The sequence below is a fragment of the Ranitomeya variabilis genome, chromosome 1 (genome assembly GCF_051348905.1).
Source record: "Ranitomeya variabilis isolate aRanVar5 chromosome 1, aRanVar5.hap1, whole genome shotgun sequence".
Taxonomy (NCBI): domain Eukaryota; kingdom Metazoa; phylum Chordata; class Amphibia; order Anura; family Dendrobatidae; genus Ranitomeya; species Ranitomeya variabilis.
The window spans coordinates 108,249,847-108,268,579 of NC_135232.1; the positions used below are offsets into that span (position 1 = coordinate 108,249,847).

Here is an 18,733-nt window from a genome sequence, read left to right on the forward strand (position 1 = left end):
AGGTCGAGAAAGAGGAGGATGGAGAACTGTCTGTTAGCTTTGGCTGTGAGTAAGTCGTTAGTAATTTTGGTCAGAGCAGTTATGCTTTCAGGAGTTTAGGCAAATGGAAGGTTTTGGGGTCTGGAAAGAGGCGGGCATTGGCTTGATATGTCAGTTGATTTACCAAGGTAGGCTCAAATTATTTGAAATGCTACAGGAGGAAATTCAGTAACCACGTCTAGATTTGTATCACTATAAACGGGTTCAACACGCATATCACGCATATCAGGCACAAAGTAGAAGAGGGCCTATAGTGATACAAGCGGATCTCACAATGGACTTTATTCTTAAAAATAGTGGAACGAGGGGGGCAATATCGGAAGTTTATAGAGACCTGCTACATGCCTTCCTAGGTGATCACCCTACTAATTCTAGAGGGAAATGGGAGGCTGAACTGGGAGAGATAAATGATGATAGGTGGAATCTATATTCGAGTATGTACCTAAGATATCTATGAGTGAGCCTGGGAGATTATCTCAGGCAGGTATATTACAGGCAGGTATATTACATATGTCTGGCATTGTCCCAGACTGTCATCCTTCTGGATTGTAGTGCTGAACCATATTGGAGTGGTGTATGGGTGTGTCGTCCTTAGAGACCCGCTGATATGTATAATAGGATATGTGAACGAAATAACAACGGACAATATGACCAAAATAGTAATTGCAAGATTGTTATTTATTGCAAGGAAATGGATTGCAAAATTCTGGATCAGAGAGGAGCCTCCATCCAGACGGGAATTTATTGCAAAAATGGACCATATAATTGTACTTGGAAAAAAAAAAAAAGTATCTACACCAAGAGAAACAAACTGGAATTATTTCACAAACTATGGCAGCCGTGGTGGACTGGAGTTAGTATTGTGATACCAGTGTATAATACTACAGTGTTAGACTTGTGGTGAATTGGAATAATGTTTGACATTGTTAACAATGTAAGAAATATTGTTCGCTTTTGGCATGGTCTCCATGGGGGGCGAATGGGTGAGGGAGCGGTAATTTACCATAAAAATGTAAACTGAGTAAGGATATGTGTTATGTAATATCTCTGTTTTATTTTGTTATATTTAATGAAAATGTATCTGATTAAAAAAAAAAAAAAGAGCTGTCTGCCTCCCAATAAATTTGGCACATATGTCAGCTGCTGTTCGGCATAAGAAATATCTGTCTTATTTACACCACCTTTGTGATGTCCAAAAAAGAAAAAACACAAGACAAACCCTACTAGCTGTTTTGTCACCTTATTTTAGAAAGGTTTTTAGGATTTAAACTGGTTTTTATTATACAAGGTCTATAATCTACAATGCACTCACCATTTTGATGATCATTTTTCGGGGGTCTTAGATCCAGTTTGGCAGGATGTTCCTTGAGCTCATCTAGAATACCCTTATTGAGGCAGACATCAACATGTCTATTAAACACTGCGAGGTCAGAGGTATCTTGCAGAATGTTGCACACTGGACAGATGAACACCGTTTCTCCAGGCGTCAGTGAAGAACTTGGTTGTGACGCTGCTTTACTCTCGTCCCTTTTCACATCGCTTTTTATTCCATGATTTTCCATAGGGTTCTTACCATTAATTTCAGCTTGGCAGGGGTCCTTCTGTACCTGTTGGTCATGGATGGTGCGCATTGTGTTTTTATCAATGACAAAGTCGTCCATGTCTTCGAATGGTGTCATGGTCACCATTTTGTTTTTAAGGTTCTTTATATGGACATCTTTCCCAAAGCCGTCAGAAAAGTCTTCATGACTCAATTTACCTTTATCATTATTTGCCCCAAGTACGTTCTCACATTTGTCTATTATTTCAGTGTTATCGGAAGGAGGAGATTTACTGAGACATCGGTCAATATGTTTATTAAATGCCTCCAGATCCCAATCACTCTGCTTCATCGTGCAAATAGGGCATGTGAAATCAGGTTCTTGGCAAATCTGGCCCACCTGGATTATGTCCTCTTGCTGGTCGCATGGGGCCGGTGTCACGCTCTGCTCCCTGCTCGTGACTGCATTGCTCGTGGACCCTTGCTCCCGGCTCTCTTGTTCCAGCTCCAGTTGTCTGGCTGCACGTTTCTGATTAAAGAAACTTTCTCTCTGTGGGGCCGGAGTCTGAGTTACTTGGCCAGAACTGTCTGCCATGTCTGAGCATTTTGGTTTTGCGGCTTTGCTTAAGCCCAGGAAACTAGTGATACTTTTCTGATATTTTCTGTCATCTTCTGATAAAAATCCAGAAATCCTTACACCTGAAAAAAAAATGACAGTAGCTAAAGCAAAAAGTCAAAATGGAGTGCTGCAAGTATCTAAATAACATTCTTGCATTTCATCCTGGGAAAATACTCTTGGGATTTAGATGTGATTAGTGAATTTATCCTTTGTCATCTTCCCATCCTCTACACAGTGTCCTCCAGGGTCACAGAGGGAACACAGGAACTTTTCTCCATGTTGTCACCCACCTTATCAAATCTATCATGTACAGCAGTGTTTCCCAAACGCCAGTCCTCACGGCCCCCCACATGTCATGTTTTCAGGGTTTCCTTAGTATTGCACAGGTGATGGAGTGATTATTATTAAGGCATCAGAAATTGGCACAGGTTCTCTCCCCTGTGTAAGGAAATCCTGAAAGTATGTTCCGTTGGAGGCTGTGAGGACGGGAGTTTGGGAAACACTGATTTACAGCTTCCACCATCACTAAAATTATAGGGAACCTGTCATGTCTCCAAACATTAGTTTTATACAATATAACATAAGGTTACATCACAGAACAAAAGAGCAAACAGAATTTCTCATTCAATATCTTAACCAAAACCATAAGACCCATGTCAGGCATCAAATATCACAATTTATCACAAGAGAATGTTTATCACCTGGGGACTAATGTTAGTTAAAGGGGAATTAAACCATGGCTTCCATACCTTACCAAATTACAGTTAGGTCCATATATATTTGGACAGAGACAACATTTTTCTAATTTTGGTTATAGACATTATGACAATGAATTTTAAACAAAACAATTCAGATGCAGTTGAAGTTCAGACTTTCAGCTTTCATTTGAGGGTATCCACATTAAAATTGGATGAAGGGTTTAGGAGTTTCAACTCCTTAACATGTGCCACCCTGTTTTTAAAGGGACCAAAAGTAATTGGACAGATTCAATAATTTTTAATGAAATGTTCATTTTTAGTACTTGGTTGAAAACCCTTTGTTGGCAATGACTGCCTGAAGTCTTGAACTCATGGACATCACCAGACGCTGTGTTTCCTCCTTTTTGATGCTCTGCCAGGCCTTCACTGCAGTGGTTTTCAGTTGCTGTTTGTTTGTGGGCCTTTCTGTCTGAAGTTTAGTCTTTAACAAGTGAAATGCTGCTCAATTGGGTTGAGATCAGGTGACTGACTTGGCCATTCAAGAATATTCCACTTCTTTGCTTTAATAAACTCCTGAGTTGCTTTGGCTTTATGTTTTGGGTCATTGTCCATCTGTAGTATGAAACGACGACCAATCAGTTTGGCTGCATTTGGCTGGATCTGAGCACACAGTATGTCTCTGAATACCTCAGAATTCATTCGGCTGCTTCTGTCCTGTGTCACATCATCAATAAACACTGGTGACCCAGTGCCACTGGCAGCCATGCATGCCCAAGCCATCACACTGCCTCCGCTGTGTTTTACAGATGATGTGGTATGCTTTGGAGCATGAGCTGTACCACGCCTTCACCATACTTTTCTCTTTTCATCATTCTGGTAGAGGTTGATCTTGGTTTCATCTGTCCAAAGAATGTTCTTCCAGAACTGTGCTGGCTTTTTTAGATGTTTTTTAGCAAAGTCCAGTCTAGCCTTTTTATTCTTGATGCTTATGAGTGGCTTGCACCGTGCAGTGAACCCTCTGTAGTTACTTTCATGCAGTCTTCTCTTTATGGTAGATTTGGATATTGATACTCCTACCTCCTGGAGAGTGTTGTTCACTTGGTTGGCTGTTGTGAAGGGGTTTCTCTTCACCATGGAGATTATTCTGTGATCATCCACCACTGTTGTCTTTCGTGGGCGCCCAGGTCTTTTTGCATTGATGAGTTCACCAGTGCTTTCTTTCTTTCTCAGGATGTACCAAACTGTAGATTTTGCCACTCCTAATAATTTAGCAATTTCTCGGATGGGTTTTTTCTGTTTTCGCAGCCTAAGGATGGCCTGTTTCACCTGCATGGAGAGCTCCTTTGACCGCATGTTTACTTCACAGCAAAACCTTCCAAATGCAAGCACCACACCTCAAATCAACTCCAGGCCTTTTATCTGCTTAATTGAGAATTACATATTGAAGGGATTGCCCACACCTGTCCATGAAATAGCCTTGGAGTCAATTGTCCAATTACTTTTGGTCCCTTTAAAAACAGGGTGGCACATGTTAAGGAGCTGAAACTCCTAAACCATTCATCCAATTTTAATGTGGATACCCTCAAATGAAAGCTGAAAGTCTGAACTTCAACTGCATCTGAATTGTTTTGTTTAAAATTCATTGTGGTAATGTCTATAACCAAAAGTAGAAAAATGTTGTCTTTGTCCAAATATATATGGACCTAACTGTATATTTTTATATAACACCCTCTCATTCGACGCTGTAGCATTTACCATGCTGACCCAGTGAGAAATTCGTGGAGGTCTTCTATCCATCTATTTCATGGTGATAGCCTTGCGAGCCAAAAACCGATGTTTCCCTGAGAAGAGTGCGACGGTAGTGAAGCCAGGCCTAGTGATGAGCGAGTGTGCTCGTTACTCGAGATTGCCAAGCATGCTCGGGTGATCTCCGAGTATTTTGGGCGTGCGCGGAGATTTAGTATGTCGCCGCAGCTGCATGATTTACAGCTGATAGACAGCCTGAACACATGTGGGGATTTTCCCTAACAAACAGGATATTCCCACATGTATTCAAGCTGTCTAGCAGCCACAAATCATGCAGCTGCGGCGACACATACTAAATCTCCGAGCACGCCCAGAATACTCGGAAATCACCCGAGCATGCTCGAAAATCTCAAGTAACGAGCACACTCGATCATCACTAGCCAGGTCTCCTCTTCATGGATTCCTAATAAACACACCTTATAGCAGAGTGGTACAGGGGATTGTATGATCTCAATGAGGATGACCTCTTTCCAAAAGTCTGCAATAGGAGGACAACACCACATCAGGTGTATAAAATCTGTTGTCTCTTCCCCACACCTATGGCAATCTGCAGTGGTGGATCTACCCATTTTATATAACCTGCTAGGAGTCAGATAGCATTGATGGAGTATATACATATGGACTAGCTTGTAATTATTTGCCAGTGAAAGATGTTGTGGGGGAGGTCAAGGCTTCATCCCAATCCTCCTCGGATAGGGAGAGAATTTCTGTCCTCCATTTGGCCTCAACCATCAATGGTGATGAGGAGCATCTCCTGCTTAGTAAATGGGTGTATAAAAAGGAGATCGACCCCTTGGGTCCCTGGCTGCTTAGGGGGTATGAGAATATGATGTGAAGAGCCGTCACCTTGCCTCCCAGCCTGATGTCACTATTACGTCAGAAGGATCACGTAATGCGTTCTTCCCACTATCACCAACAAGATGTTCCACCCCCCCCCCCCCTGGGGACACGCTTAGTACAGTTTTACACAGACACCCCCCTGTACACACAGGCCTAAGGAGGAGCGGGGAGTGAGAGGTTGTGGCCTCCAGTCACTGACGTGGCACCACACTCGACCACAACCCTGACAGGCCGAGAGGCCGCTTTCACTAGCACCAGGGAAACAGTGCCTGGTTGGACTGCCAGCAGTTCCTCTTTAGATAAAAGCCCAGTACGTTTACAGGGTTATATCGGGTCAGAAACCAGCCCTGGTAGCATGGAAGGTTAAGTCGAGAAATGGAAATGTGGATTCGTGGATCGAGAGCAGCCCAATGTTAAATTATATATTTAATCGCCTTAAAGGGAACCTGTGAGCAGGATTTTGCTCATTAAACTACAGACTGTGTCTGGCAGTAGCAGATTTTTCTGTATTTTTCATAGTAATTTTGCAGATAAATATTTTATATATTACATTATATAGCTTTTTTCCCCCCCATTTACCATGGCAGTAATGCATTTTCAATGTTCTAGAGTAATCATTCTTAGGAATTCATGATGCAACCTCATAGTTTTTCAAGTTATATGTTTTGGTTGACAGTTGTTAACACTAGCTTAGATAAGCTTGTCCTTTTTTTCTATTTGTATCAAACTCTTTTTGGACATATGCACTCTTACTCCCATCAGCCACTAGAGACTTTAAGTAGTTAGCTGGTCAATTCCTGCCCCATAAATTGTAGGCTTTTTTTGCCCAGGAGAGAGGACATATCAGGACAGGGACCCAACTTTGAAGGACGCCTTGACGTGGCAGGAGGGCTCTCATATATTGGCCAATTTATGCGAGAGGGTAAAAGTGAGAGCAGAGGTAAAGAAAGACAAATAGGTTGTGCCGCAGCTTTCAGGCAAGTGTTTTATCTCACGACAGAGCTGCAGTCACAGCTACACTGCTCATTATTGCTGTATATTGACCTTCATACTGCTATGGTTTCTGAGAATATGCTACATAGAGACAGGAGAGCAAGAATTCCTTATGTCTGTGTTTATGGTCTATGAGAGACTTCATACTAGTCTCCCATCCACTAGCTTAGAGACAACTGGAAATGAGAGATAGTGTGCAGAGGGGAAAAGTGGTGAAAAATACAGAATACAAGTCATTTAATGGCCATAAATAGAGAAATTCCACATGACACCTAATTCTGAAAATGACAGCTATGTTTTAATACATCGGTTCATATAAGTAATTAAGTTTCATAGCATGGAATTCTAGATTTACCCATCAATCTGAGGTGTAGAGGTTCCGGTGAGGCCAAATCAATTTCTGCCTTCAGAATTTCTTTGGCAACAGAGAAAATTTCCTCTTCTGTAGAGACCGCATAGGAAACGGTTGATGCCCTGGTCTTGACTTCAAACTTGACATTTTTCAGTTTCAGTGTAACAGTTCGGCCCTATAATAAAAGGAAGCAGAAGTCCATTTATAACCCTACAGAGGCTCCATTGTGTTGCTTTTGGCCGCACAGTGAAAGTTCACATACAGGTTAAGAAATTCCAGCTATAATGGAACCAGCGAGATCCACCCACTCTGAACTCGTACAGCTCCAAGCACATGCCACAATATTATTATTTCACTTTAATAAATCCTTAGGAAGCACAAACGTTCTACCCTCAAAGTAGAAAGCAGGAAATAACTGGACAAGGACGCCTATAAAACAACTTATGGAGGAAGCGGGAAGCAAGAACAATATAAACACAGTTCTGGAGGACAACCAGGGAAGTATCCTTCAAGTGTGGAAACAAAGATGGTCAACGTTAGAATGGATGGAGGCATCAGGTGGGTGCTGGGACAAACTCACTACTCTGTATTGCCGATGCTCAGTGGTTAGCACTGCGGCCTTGAAGCACTGGGGTCCTGGGTTCAAATCCCACCAAGGACAACATCTGCAAGGAGTTTGTATGTTCTCCCCGTGTTTGCATTGGTTTCCTTCGGTTTCCTCCCACACTCCAAAGACATACTGACAGGGAATTTAGATTGTGAGCCCCAATGGGGACAGTGCCGATAATATCTGTAAAGCGCCGTGGAATCAATGGCGCTATGAGTAAAATAAATAAATAGGGTGAGTCTGGCAAAAGACATGGGAATTTTTTTAATTGGAAGTTTTCTCCCATTTTGAAGATTTTCTGCATCAGGTTTTCAAAAAAAAAACTCTTGGTATTTTTCTGCATTAAAGAAGTAAAAAAAACAAAAACAAAAAACCCACTGCGGATGTCTTCTCTCTTCTCTTCTTGCATTCCTTTGAAGTCACACTTTTCTTCCAGGGCAGAAACTATTTTTTTTCATTCCCCTGTTACTTACAAATGCTGAAAATGTACTTGGGGTCATCATGAAATCCCCCAACATCTGGACGTTGTGGACAGCAGCAGGCAGGTGTGAAGATAAGTGCAGGAATCGAAAAAGAGGAGCGTCCGAAGAGTGCAGCCATAATGCTCCCTATTCTTGCCACAGATGCCTCAATAACAGCCAAAATGTCACCATGTCAGCAATTAGGTCACTCAGCAGCTTCACACGTGTCCCCCAGATATGTTTCTGTAGAAAGGAGGGTTTCTCCATCAAGTGAGAGAGTTGCTAATGTTGGTATACAGAAGGGTTCTATATAAAGAGGGGGTCTGGCTTGGGGTTATATACTTGGTGGGCCTGTTAATAGCGGGTTCAGGTCTGGGTTCTGTATATAAGAGAGTCTAACTTTAGGACTATATAAAAGAGAATCGAAAAAGAGGAGTGTTAAAATAGGTCATCGATATCAAAGTAGTAGACCCCATTATTATCATTGTTGCTGTGGTTTTGTGCTGGTGGGGCGGTGTGGTCTGGAGCCGTGGGGACTCCATCTTGCTGCATGGACGATGTGAGGCACCAGGCCATCTGCCATGCCAGTGCATTGTAGCTGCGCCGGTGGTCAGCGCACGACTCTGCTCCGTTAAGGCTAGTGGGCTTCATACAGTCTGATCAGAATGTTAAACGAAGAACTTCATGTTTATTTTTGCCTAGCGGCATTAGATCAATGTAGGATTTTCAGAAGTGCTGTCCACCTCTTTTTCAGCAGACCCCATTATTGTTCCTTCTTTATTAAAGTGTTTGCACAGAGAAAAAAAACACAACTTATAATGGTGCTATGATAATGGTGGGGACAGTGAGTTTTTAGTAATGTAAAGTCAAACAGAGAATTTTGGGACAATGTTTGGGGTCAGACTTAAAGACCTTTACAGTATGGGGCTGCGTTCGTTTGATTCTTTTTGCAAACTGTAGCAAATACTTCTATTATTCCCTCAAACATTGGCTTTTTGATGACCTTACCTATAAGGCTGCTACTAAAGAAGCACCCAAGTAGCAGGTCTTGTAAAGTGGGTGCACTCTCCCATGACATCCATTACTATAGGTGGCCTTTCTCTAAAGTCCCACAAACCTTTAATCCCTCCTTGTTGAGGTCTTCTGCAAGATCCTTACAAAGCTCCCGACACTGCTCATACTGCTCCTCGGCGGAGCTCATTTCACTGAAGGTTCTGAAATTGGTCAGAATGAAAAAAAGATCATTTGTTATAGTTGATGCACATGTACTATTCAAAGTACCGTATATACTCGAGTATAAGATTTTCAGCCCATTTTTTTAGGCTTAAAGTGCCCCTCTCAGCTTATACTCGAGTCATTGTCCCAGGGGGGTCAGCGGCGGCTGTCACATACTCACCTACTCCCGGCGTGGTCCCTGCATCTCTGATGGTCTCCGGGCGCTGACAGCTTCTTCCAGCGTTGAGTGGTCACATGGTACCGCTCATTACAGTAATGAATATGGACACGACTCCACTGCCATAGGGGTGGAGCCGCATATTAATTACTGTAATGAGCGGTAACGGTGACCGCTCAGTACAGGAAGAAGCTGTCAGCGCCCGGAGAGACCATCAGGGAACTGCCAGGGACCGCGCCGGGAGCAGGTGAGTATAATGGGGAGGGTGAGCAGCATTGCGCGATATTCACCTTTCCTCGTTCCACCGCCGGGCTGAGTCTTCCACCTCCATCTTATGGGGCCATAATCAGCATTTGTGCAGCATTATATGGAGTAAATATCTCTATGGAGCATCTTATGGGGCCATAATCAGCATTTGTGCAGCATTATATGGGGGCAAATATCTCTATGGAGCATCTTATGGGGCCCTTATTAACATCTTATGGGGCCATTATTAACCTTTGTGCAGCATTATATGGGGCATAATTTAATATGGAGCATCATATGGAGCCCATCATAAATTTTATGGAGCATTATATGGGGCGTATTTTGTATGGAGCATCTTAGGGTATGTTTCCACGTTCAGGAAACGCTGCTTGTTTGACGCTGCGCAGCGCTGCAGCGTCAAACAAGCAGCGTCCAGATGTTCCTGCATAGTGGAGGGGATTTTATGAAATCCCGTCTCCACTATGCGTGGAAACCCGCACGCGGCGGCCCTGCGACTACGGACATGCTGCGCGTCTTCTCAGATCGCAGCATGCCCGTACACCTTGCGGGGACGCAGCGTCCCCGCAAGGCATATCACAGGGCCCTATGGGAGAGAGCGATCATCCCGGATTTGAAGAGTTAACACATCCGGCATGATCGCGTCCCAGAAAGGGGGCGGGGCTTAGCGCCGAGCGGCTTCGCCGCTGCGGCGATACAGGCCCCCAGACGTACCGTGGAGACATACCCTTATGGGGCCCATCATGAACTGTATGGAGCATTATATGGGGCTCCTGATTCAATATGGATATTCAAAAACACAACCTACTTTTACTTTCTTTGGTATCTATTTTTACTTTTAACATTTACCGGTAGCTGCTGCATTTTCCACCCTATACTATGCTTATACTCGAGTCATTAAGTTTTCCCAGTTTTTTGTGGCAAAGTTAGGGGACTCGGCTTATACTCGGGTCGGCTTATACTCGAGTATATATGGTAATATCTATAATACAATATATTCAACTGGAAACAATAGAAAGTAATATAAAGTTATGGCGTTACACCTAGATCTAGGGAGCAAAGCCTATAGGCCAGGTAGTGCTCCCTGGGAAAAAGGTTATGCAAATAGCCTCATCCAAAAGAGCGGATCTGGCTCTCTAGGGCCACCTACTGAAGATACTCACCCTATGTTGACTCTTTAAAGAAGCCCTCCTTCTCCCATCAACATTGCTATCCTCTTAATATATTGCAGTCATCATATTATGTAGCACGGTGTACTTACAATTGCTCATTTAGTCTTTCTACCCAGTTAATTCTCCTCTTTTCCATTAGGTCTACGAGATCACATGATTAATAACTGACTAACTGAATCCTTCTAAGTTCTAAGTAGAAACAGGAGGACAATTTTCCCTGTACCACTCATCAGTCACTGCAAGAGTCCCTGGCAGGGCGGAGGAGGGAGCAGCAGTCAGGAATTGAAGAGGGGAATAATTTTTTTGCAGAGACAAGAGACTTCCTGTTTCTACATAGAGCAGAGAAAAAAAAGAGAAGAATTAACTAGGTAGAGAAGCAAAATGAGCAATTGTAATTGCACAGTGCCAATAGGGCATGTGAGGACCTCCAGTGACAAAAAGAGTAACATTATAAATATATATTATATACACATACATGCATATATAGGGCATGAACGTACAGTACCTTTCTGTGCTCATGCTTTTTCTTTCTCCATCTCTGATATAGAAAAGAAAAAAATATATATATATATGTGTTTGAAAAATATATTTTAACAACTTATCAAAAATGTTTCAACATACACTACACTTTGTTGAGGCTTAAAAAGGTTATTGCCCAAATCATAAATAAGCCCCTATTCATTGGAAAGGAGATAACTTGCTGATTTCTGAGGGTCAGATGGCATGGAGGCTTGTGATGCCAAGATCGGGGCTCTGCAGCCTCTTCTTGGGTTTAGCGGAGGTGCGAATCCTCAGCCTCTGCTCCATTCATTGTCTATGGAACCATCTTCAGAAAACAAGAGCTGTATTGTAGGATCTGCCATAAAGATCTAATACAAGTGAGAACCACATCCATCTCCCCAATGGGGATTCCCTGATCTCTAGTTCCAACTAGTGCCTGACAGCAGTGATCGGCTGGATGGTGGACCTTGTGCCAGCTCCGCATACCCGAATGGAATGGAGGTGTGCATGCCAAGCCTCAGATCCATTCATTGTACTGTACATGGGACTGCTGGAAATAGCGGAGTCTAGCTCTCATCTAAGAGCGAGGTCCTCCTGGGAGGAAACAAATTAATTTCCTCCATTAGCTGAGCTTCCATTAAAGGCACCAGTAATTTAACACTATTTTAGTGCAGATCAACCCTAGATGTGCAGGTAAATAGCGTTTTGGTTCACAAAAGTTCCCCTTTAAAGACACAAAGGTGGCCATACCATTTAAAAAGCAAGCTTTGCTATAAACTCAATGTTCTTTAAAAAAAAAAAAAATAACAAAAAAAAAACCCTTTCATCTTAAATGTGACCTCACGGTGAAAAATTAAATCTATGTGCACAGTAAATATCCACTCGCCTTTCTAAGCGCGTTGAGCCCAGACCCATGGAAATGTGCAGAAAGTTGTGCCAGGATATATCGGAGAACAGGAGACAGAGCAGCGCCCTCTGCTGGTGAAGGTCGGTACACGTTGTAATTCCCAGCGCTCGTAACATTTTCTCAGTGACTTTCCCGATGCCTGGGACCTGCAGCCATAAACACAAATGTCAGTAACACTATACAGAGAGCTGGCGGCATTACATGGGGTGTAGCACGCACTTACTGCTGACAAGCACTACTTCTTCCAAGAGCCGATTTGTTAAGGCCCGCTGTGTTTTCTTAACATGCACAATGAATAATTTGGGTTTTATTACCATTCATTACTATATGTGCCAGGAACACACGATGTGCTGTGGTCTAAAAAATGTGTGTCTGTAACAGGAGGGGATCTTATGATAACTTATAAACAATTTGCCCTAATCCATCCCCACCGCTCCAATATAAAGAGAAGAATGATGACCCGGCACTCGGAGAAAGCTTAGCGTAGGTCTTTCCATAACAAACATTAGCTATAGGGAGCCTGCTGTAAATTCTATAGTGCAGAGCTTCTCATTGTGCCCCATGGTCTTTAGTGTGGCCACTATCTAAGGTTGTGTTCACACAATGTGGTTTTTGCAGTGGTTTTCAGTTATGTTCCAGATCACTGGATGACAAACTCCACAGTCAGTCGGTTCACGCGAGAACAGGTTTGGAGACAGAGGTCCGGCGTATGTCATTCTCTACCACGTACGTGATGGAGTTCGTCATGTCCGCACTGATTGTAGAGAATGCGCATGGAAACTACAGCAGCGATTCTTCAGAGAGATTAACTTGTAATATGGCCTAATTTATTTTGACACCATTTTCGTTATTATTCTGAACCGTGCAAAGTGATTGGCATTTGCCAGAGAACACCAAGATTGGCAGATTCAACATTGGCGCCTTGTGCTCTTCACGGATGAAAGCAGGTTCACCCTGAGCACATGTGACAGACGTGGCAGAGTCTGGAGATCTGCTGCCTGCAACATCCTTCAGCATGAGCAGTTTGGCAGTGGGTCAGTAATGGTGTGGGGTGGCATTTCTTTGGAGGGCCACACAGCCCTCCATATGCTCGCCAGAGGTAGCCTGACTGCCATTAGGTACCGAGATGAGATCCTCAGACCCCTTGTGAGACCATATGCTGGTGCGGTTGGCCCTGGGTTCCTCCTGATGCAGGACAATGCCAGACCTCATGTGGCTGGAGTGTGTCAGGAGTTCCTGCATGATAAAGGTGCTATGGACTGGCCCACCCGTTCCCCAGACCTGAATCCAAGTCGAGCACATGTGAGACATCAGGTCTCCTTCCTTCAACCAATGCCATGCTGCACCACAGACTGTCCAGGAGTTGGCGGATGCTTTATTCCAGTTCTGGGAGGAGATCCCTCAGGAGACCATCCGCCGCCTCATCAGGAGCATGCCCAGGCGTTGTAGGGAGATCATAAAGGCACATGGAGGCCACACACACTACTGAGCATCATATCCTTGTCTTGAGGCATTTCCACTGATGTTGGATCAGCCTGTAATTTGATTTTCCACTTTGATTTTGAGTATCATTCCAAATCCAGATCTCCATGAGATATTAATTTTGATTTACATTGATCATTGTCTTTTATTGTTCTCAACACATTCCACTATGTAATGAATAAAGATTTGCAACTGGAATATTTCATTCAGTGATATCTAGGAAGTGGTATTTTAGTGTTCCCTTGTGGTTCTCCTTTTTCTGAAGAAGAAGTACCTGTAACTTTGAAAATGCATAGAATAAAGCCACACTTTATCATTAAATTCTATTTGGACTGACGTATTTTCTACCATTCAGCAGCGCAGAGGATCTCCACTAAACAGTAAAAAGTAGACATGAAAGGGAAATATGAACAGCCGTTATATGAAAATGATTAAAGGGTTGTTCACTACTGAGACAACCCCCTTCTCAATCACTAGGTTTTCCCCAAGTAAATAACAGCTCTGCTTACCTCCTGTGCCATTAGGTCACATGATCCCTGCGGCCAATCAGTGGCTGATCTGTTTTCCTCTCCTTCAGCCATCCAGAAGAAGTGAGAGCATTCGCAGCTCAAACTTCCTTCAGATGTCAATTACATCCTAAGGACAGGACACAGTTAAACGGCTGCTGATCGGCAGCAGGGATTGTGTGACATTATGTCACGTGAGCCCCGGGTTAACCAGTGCTGACACCACTGGAACAGCAGTGACCGCAAGTATAGGTATTATTTTACTTAGGGGAAAAAATAATTGAGAAGGGTTTTCAGAGTAGTAGATATCCTCTTTAATTTTTCCCAGTTTTTCTCAATGGACTGTGAGGTTAAGCTGCAATACCTGGACAGCCCATGGATGAGTGGGGTGCTGTTCTAGAAAAAATTCTAGTCTGGGACAATTGACGGTTATCTGCAGAAAAATAAAACTGTGCATACATAACACCTACATTAAAAAGGTGTGTACATTTCACTTTTCTGCAGAATGTAAAACCCTATTCATCTGCCAACAGATCATTCATGTGTGAGCTAGTAACAGAAATATCCCGCAAGGTGGATAATCAGCCGCATCCTACCTTCCTGATAGGCAGGTCTTTGATGAAGTCCATGACCGCCTGTTTCTCATGTGGAATTATATACTGCCCGTTAGGTTTGTTCTTGTCACTGCAAACCTTGGCCAACATCATGTTCGGAGCAATGCCTGAAAACACAAAATCACTGAGAATGACCTTTATGTCCTAAGAGCCCAGTAGAGGCTTAATGGTTAAATTACTGGCTCAGGAAACATTTGGGACAGAGGACACGTGAGGGCTTTTTAAGCCGCCAAGTACGACACTTGCCCTGTAATAGCTTAACAATTCAAGTGTTCAAAGCTCTCAAGTTGTTTTGCAAAATCCATCAAGTTTAGAGCATCGCCAACTAAAGGCTCTTTTACAGGGGTCAATAAACATGGACGCAACCACCTGACCAACAAGCAAATATTCCTTCATTAACCGAACAGATAAATCTTTTATTTCGCCTAAAAACGATAGCTGGTTGGCAGCCCATCCATCCCTGTATACAGAGGATTTGCTGCTGACCATGTATCCTCCACACACACTGCCCCTTTCCATGATATCCCCCACATCTGATTCTCTCCGTAATATCCCCCCACACTGCCCCTCACCATACCACCCTAACAGAATAATCCGTACATTGAATCTTCAAGTCCTCTGTGAAGTGCTTACCATCACCTGCTACATCACCTGTATGAAGAAGTTAGCAGTTCTGGGGGTATTCTGAAAAGGGGCCGTGTGGGGGGGGGGGGTTATGTTATGGAGAGGGGCAGTGTGAAGGGGATATTATGGAGAGGGGCAGTATGAAGGGGACAGAATATGGAGAGTAGCAGTGTGGGGGGAATATAATGTGCAAAGTAGCAATGTTAATTAAGTGGATATTATGAAAAGGAGCATTGTGGGAGGAGACATATGACATATGATATTATGGATAGTGGGGAGTATGGGGGAGGACATATTAGAAAGAAGGGGGGCTGTGTTAGAGAAAAAATTATAATACTTTTTTTTTTTTTTTTTTTTTTTAAAGGGCACCATGTCGAGCTGAGCTGGCTGACGAAGACCAAACAAGAGTGAATGCTACAGGGATGAACGGTGGATGTCCAAAGTCATCACGGTATATGTACTACATGGAGACAAAAGGAATGGAAAGGACTTCAATCAGAGAAGATGTCGTTCCGGTGCTGCTTTCTTGTACCGCTTGTGGTTCTGCATTCATGTATCGATGATGACTATGATCTTAAAGGGACTCTGTCACCCCCTCCAGCCGTTATAAACTAAAAGAGCCACCTTGTGCAGCAGTAATGCTGCATTCTGACAAGGTGGCTCTTTTAGTTATTGGTGCAGTCAAAGCAGAAATAAAGCGCTTTATAATTTCGCAAACATACCTGTCTTTAGCCCTGGAGGCAGGTCTTAACCCCCCTGCTGCACACGCCACACTGCCGTCACTCAAGGCTTCTTCGGCGCCGGGCGCCGCCCCCTCCACGCTGTTTTCAAATCAAATCCGGCACCTGCGCTGTTTTGTTCTGCCTGGGGCAGGCGCAGTGAGCGCTGCCCGTCTGACCTCAGATGCAGTCTCGCAGACTGCGCCTGTGCGGCCACCCAGCTTGTGAATCCCAGCCCCGCAATGTGCATAATGCATAACACACTGCGGGGCTGGGATTCACAAGCTGGGTGGCCGCACAGGCCCAGTCTGCGAGACTGCATCTGAGGTCAGACGGGCAGCACTCACTGCGCCTGCCCCAGGCAGAACAAAACAGCGCAGGCGCCGGATTTGATTTGAAAACAGCGCGGAGGGGGCGGCGCCCGGCGCCGAAGAAGCCTTGAGTGACGGCAGTGTGGCGTGTGCAGCAGGGGGGTTAAGACCCGCCTCCAGGGCTAAAGACAGGTATGTTTGCGAAATTTTAAAACGCTTTATTTCTGCTTTGACTGCACCAATAACTAAAAGAGCCACCTTCTCAGAATGCAGCATTACTGCTGCACAAGTGGCTCTTTTAGTTTATAACGGCTGGAGGGGGTGACAGAGTCCCTTTAACTCGTCACATGGTATGCTATATAGCTATGTTAAAACACAAATCTCAAAACTAGTTTTAGTAGCAGTAGAATTTGATGAGTTTTTGCAGTTTTTGTTCTAAAAAATGAAAGTTAGGGTTTGTTTTTGGAGTAGAAAGTCTCCAAATGCTCCTCATAATCTTAAAACATCTCAGAAACTTAGTTATAGTCATGCATTCATGTGCTGACTTTGGTTCTGGTGATGTATTCATTTAAGTAACCATTTAAAAAATGTTGGTGGCCCTTTGTATTGGCTCAGTATGACAATGTGGCCTTTGAACCAAAAAACATTGAGCCTTCCTGATTAATTTTATTTTGCGTATATTTATAACTATTGTGCCACAAATACAAGTGAGAAATGAGCAATAAGCCTGAAGTAATTGTACGAGACACCGCTCACAGTGGAATTCACTGATGAAAATGTAACCTACAACATGACAGCCGTCTCAAGTAACTTGCTTAGAATGTGTTACTGGCACCTTCGTTAAGTCAGTGGTGAAATTTTCAGACGGTTAAGAAAGTGAAGCATAAGATGACAAGCACTTGTTGGCAGGTAATAAAGCCAAACCAAGATATTTCCTTAAAGGCAGCTAATTAGAAGAATATGTACATGTCTGCAGCTCATGGATAGAGGTAGGCTGAGTTCACATAGGCGTTGAATTTCACAGACCAGTCACACTTTCAATATGCGGACACCACTGGCCCTGTGTGCAGCTCCATGTGTCCATCTGTAGGTAGAGGAGCAGCCTATGATTTACATGCACTAATCTGGTCCATGAATCAGGCCAGAATAGGGAAAGCTGAAAAAAAAAAAAACACCAAGGTTACTTACCGGTAGCCGGTTTTTCCGGAGCCCATGACAGCACACCTGAGAGAGGGGATCCGGCCAGTCAGGACAGGAAACCTACTGAAATAAAAGGGCGGTACCTCTCCCTCGCTTCAGTTGGTTTTCAGAGCATGAGAGGCCCCCTTGGTTAGTTCACATGGCAATCTACCACCACATTATAATAATAACAAAAATCACCCAATTAAAATTGCGCACCAAAGGGTGAAAAAGAAGGGAGGGAATATACAGGTGCTGTCATGGGCTCCGGAAAGTAACCTTGGTGTTTTCCCGTCTCCCTTGACAGCACACCTGAGAGATTTTTGGATAAAGGAACACCTTAGGGAGGGACCACCGCTTGCAGCACCCTTCTACCAAAGGTAAGGTCAGTAGAGGAAGATAATTTCAGTCGGTAGTGTTTAAAGAAGGTAGACGGTGAGGACCAGGTAGCGGCCTTACATATCTGATCAATCGATACCTCTGCTTTTTCAGCCCAGAAAGTAGCCACGGCGTGGAGTGAGCCTTGATGCCTTCAAGGATCAGAACGCCACATGCAGCATAGGATAAGCTAATGGCCTCCCTAATCTATCTGGCAATAGTACCTTTGGACACCCCATGACCTTTCCTGCTACCCTGGAAAGCTACAAATAGAGACTGATCTTTCCTCCACTGACTGGTTAAGGATATGTACTGTAACATAGAACTCCTTACATCAAGAGTATGAAACCTTTCCTCATCTGGATTTCTAGGATTAACACAAAATGAGGGTAATACAATCTCCTGACTCCTATGAAATTTAAGAACTACCTTAGGTAGATAAGCCGGATCTGGTCTTAGAACCACCCTGTCGTCATATATCTGTGTGTATGGAGGACAAACGGACAGGGCTTGCAAGTCACTCACCCTACGTGCAGACGTTAAAGCTACCAGTAGCACTGTTTTTAGAGTGAGAAATTTTACCAATAATTCTTGCAAAGGCTCTAACTAAAAGTCCTTTTGAGCATCTAAAACCAGATTCAAATCCCAGGGAGGAATTTTCTGACTTACTACAGGTCTAGACCTACTACATGATTTAATGAAACGAGCTACCCACTTATTGGAGGCTA

At 43.6% G+C, this 18,733-nt stretch overlaps 1 protein-coding gene across 3 annotated transcripts in view; it reads right to left on the minus strand.

Annotated features, from left to right (window-relative positions):
• POLK (DNA polymerase kappa) overlaps positions 1-18,733 on the minus strand; it is a 113,161-nt gene that overhangs the window by 38,606 nt on the left and 55,822 nt on the right. For all 3 annotated transcript variants that reach the window (XM_077287377.1, XM_077287383.1, XM_077287392.1), the window contains 6 exons: positions 14,777-14,901; positions 12,172-12,338; positions 11,290-11,322; positions 9,073-9,169; positions 6,891-7,062; positions 1,352-2,278 (listed from right to left, as the gene is read on the minus strand). In XM_077287377.1, coding sequence (XP_077143492.1) covers positions 1,352-2,278; positions 6,891-7,062; positions 9,073-9,169; positions 11,290-11,322; positions 12,172-12,338; positions 14,777-14,901 — 1,521 coding nt within the window. The remainder of the gene's footprint in view (positions 1-1,351; positions 2,279-6,890; positions 7,063-9,072; positions 9,170-11,289; positions 11,323-12,171; positions 12,339-14,776; positions 14,902-18,733) is intronic.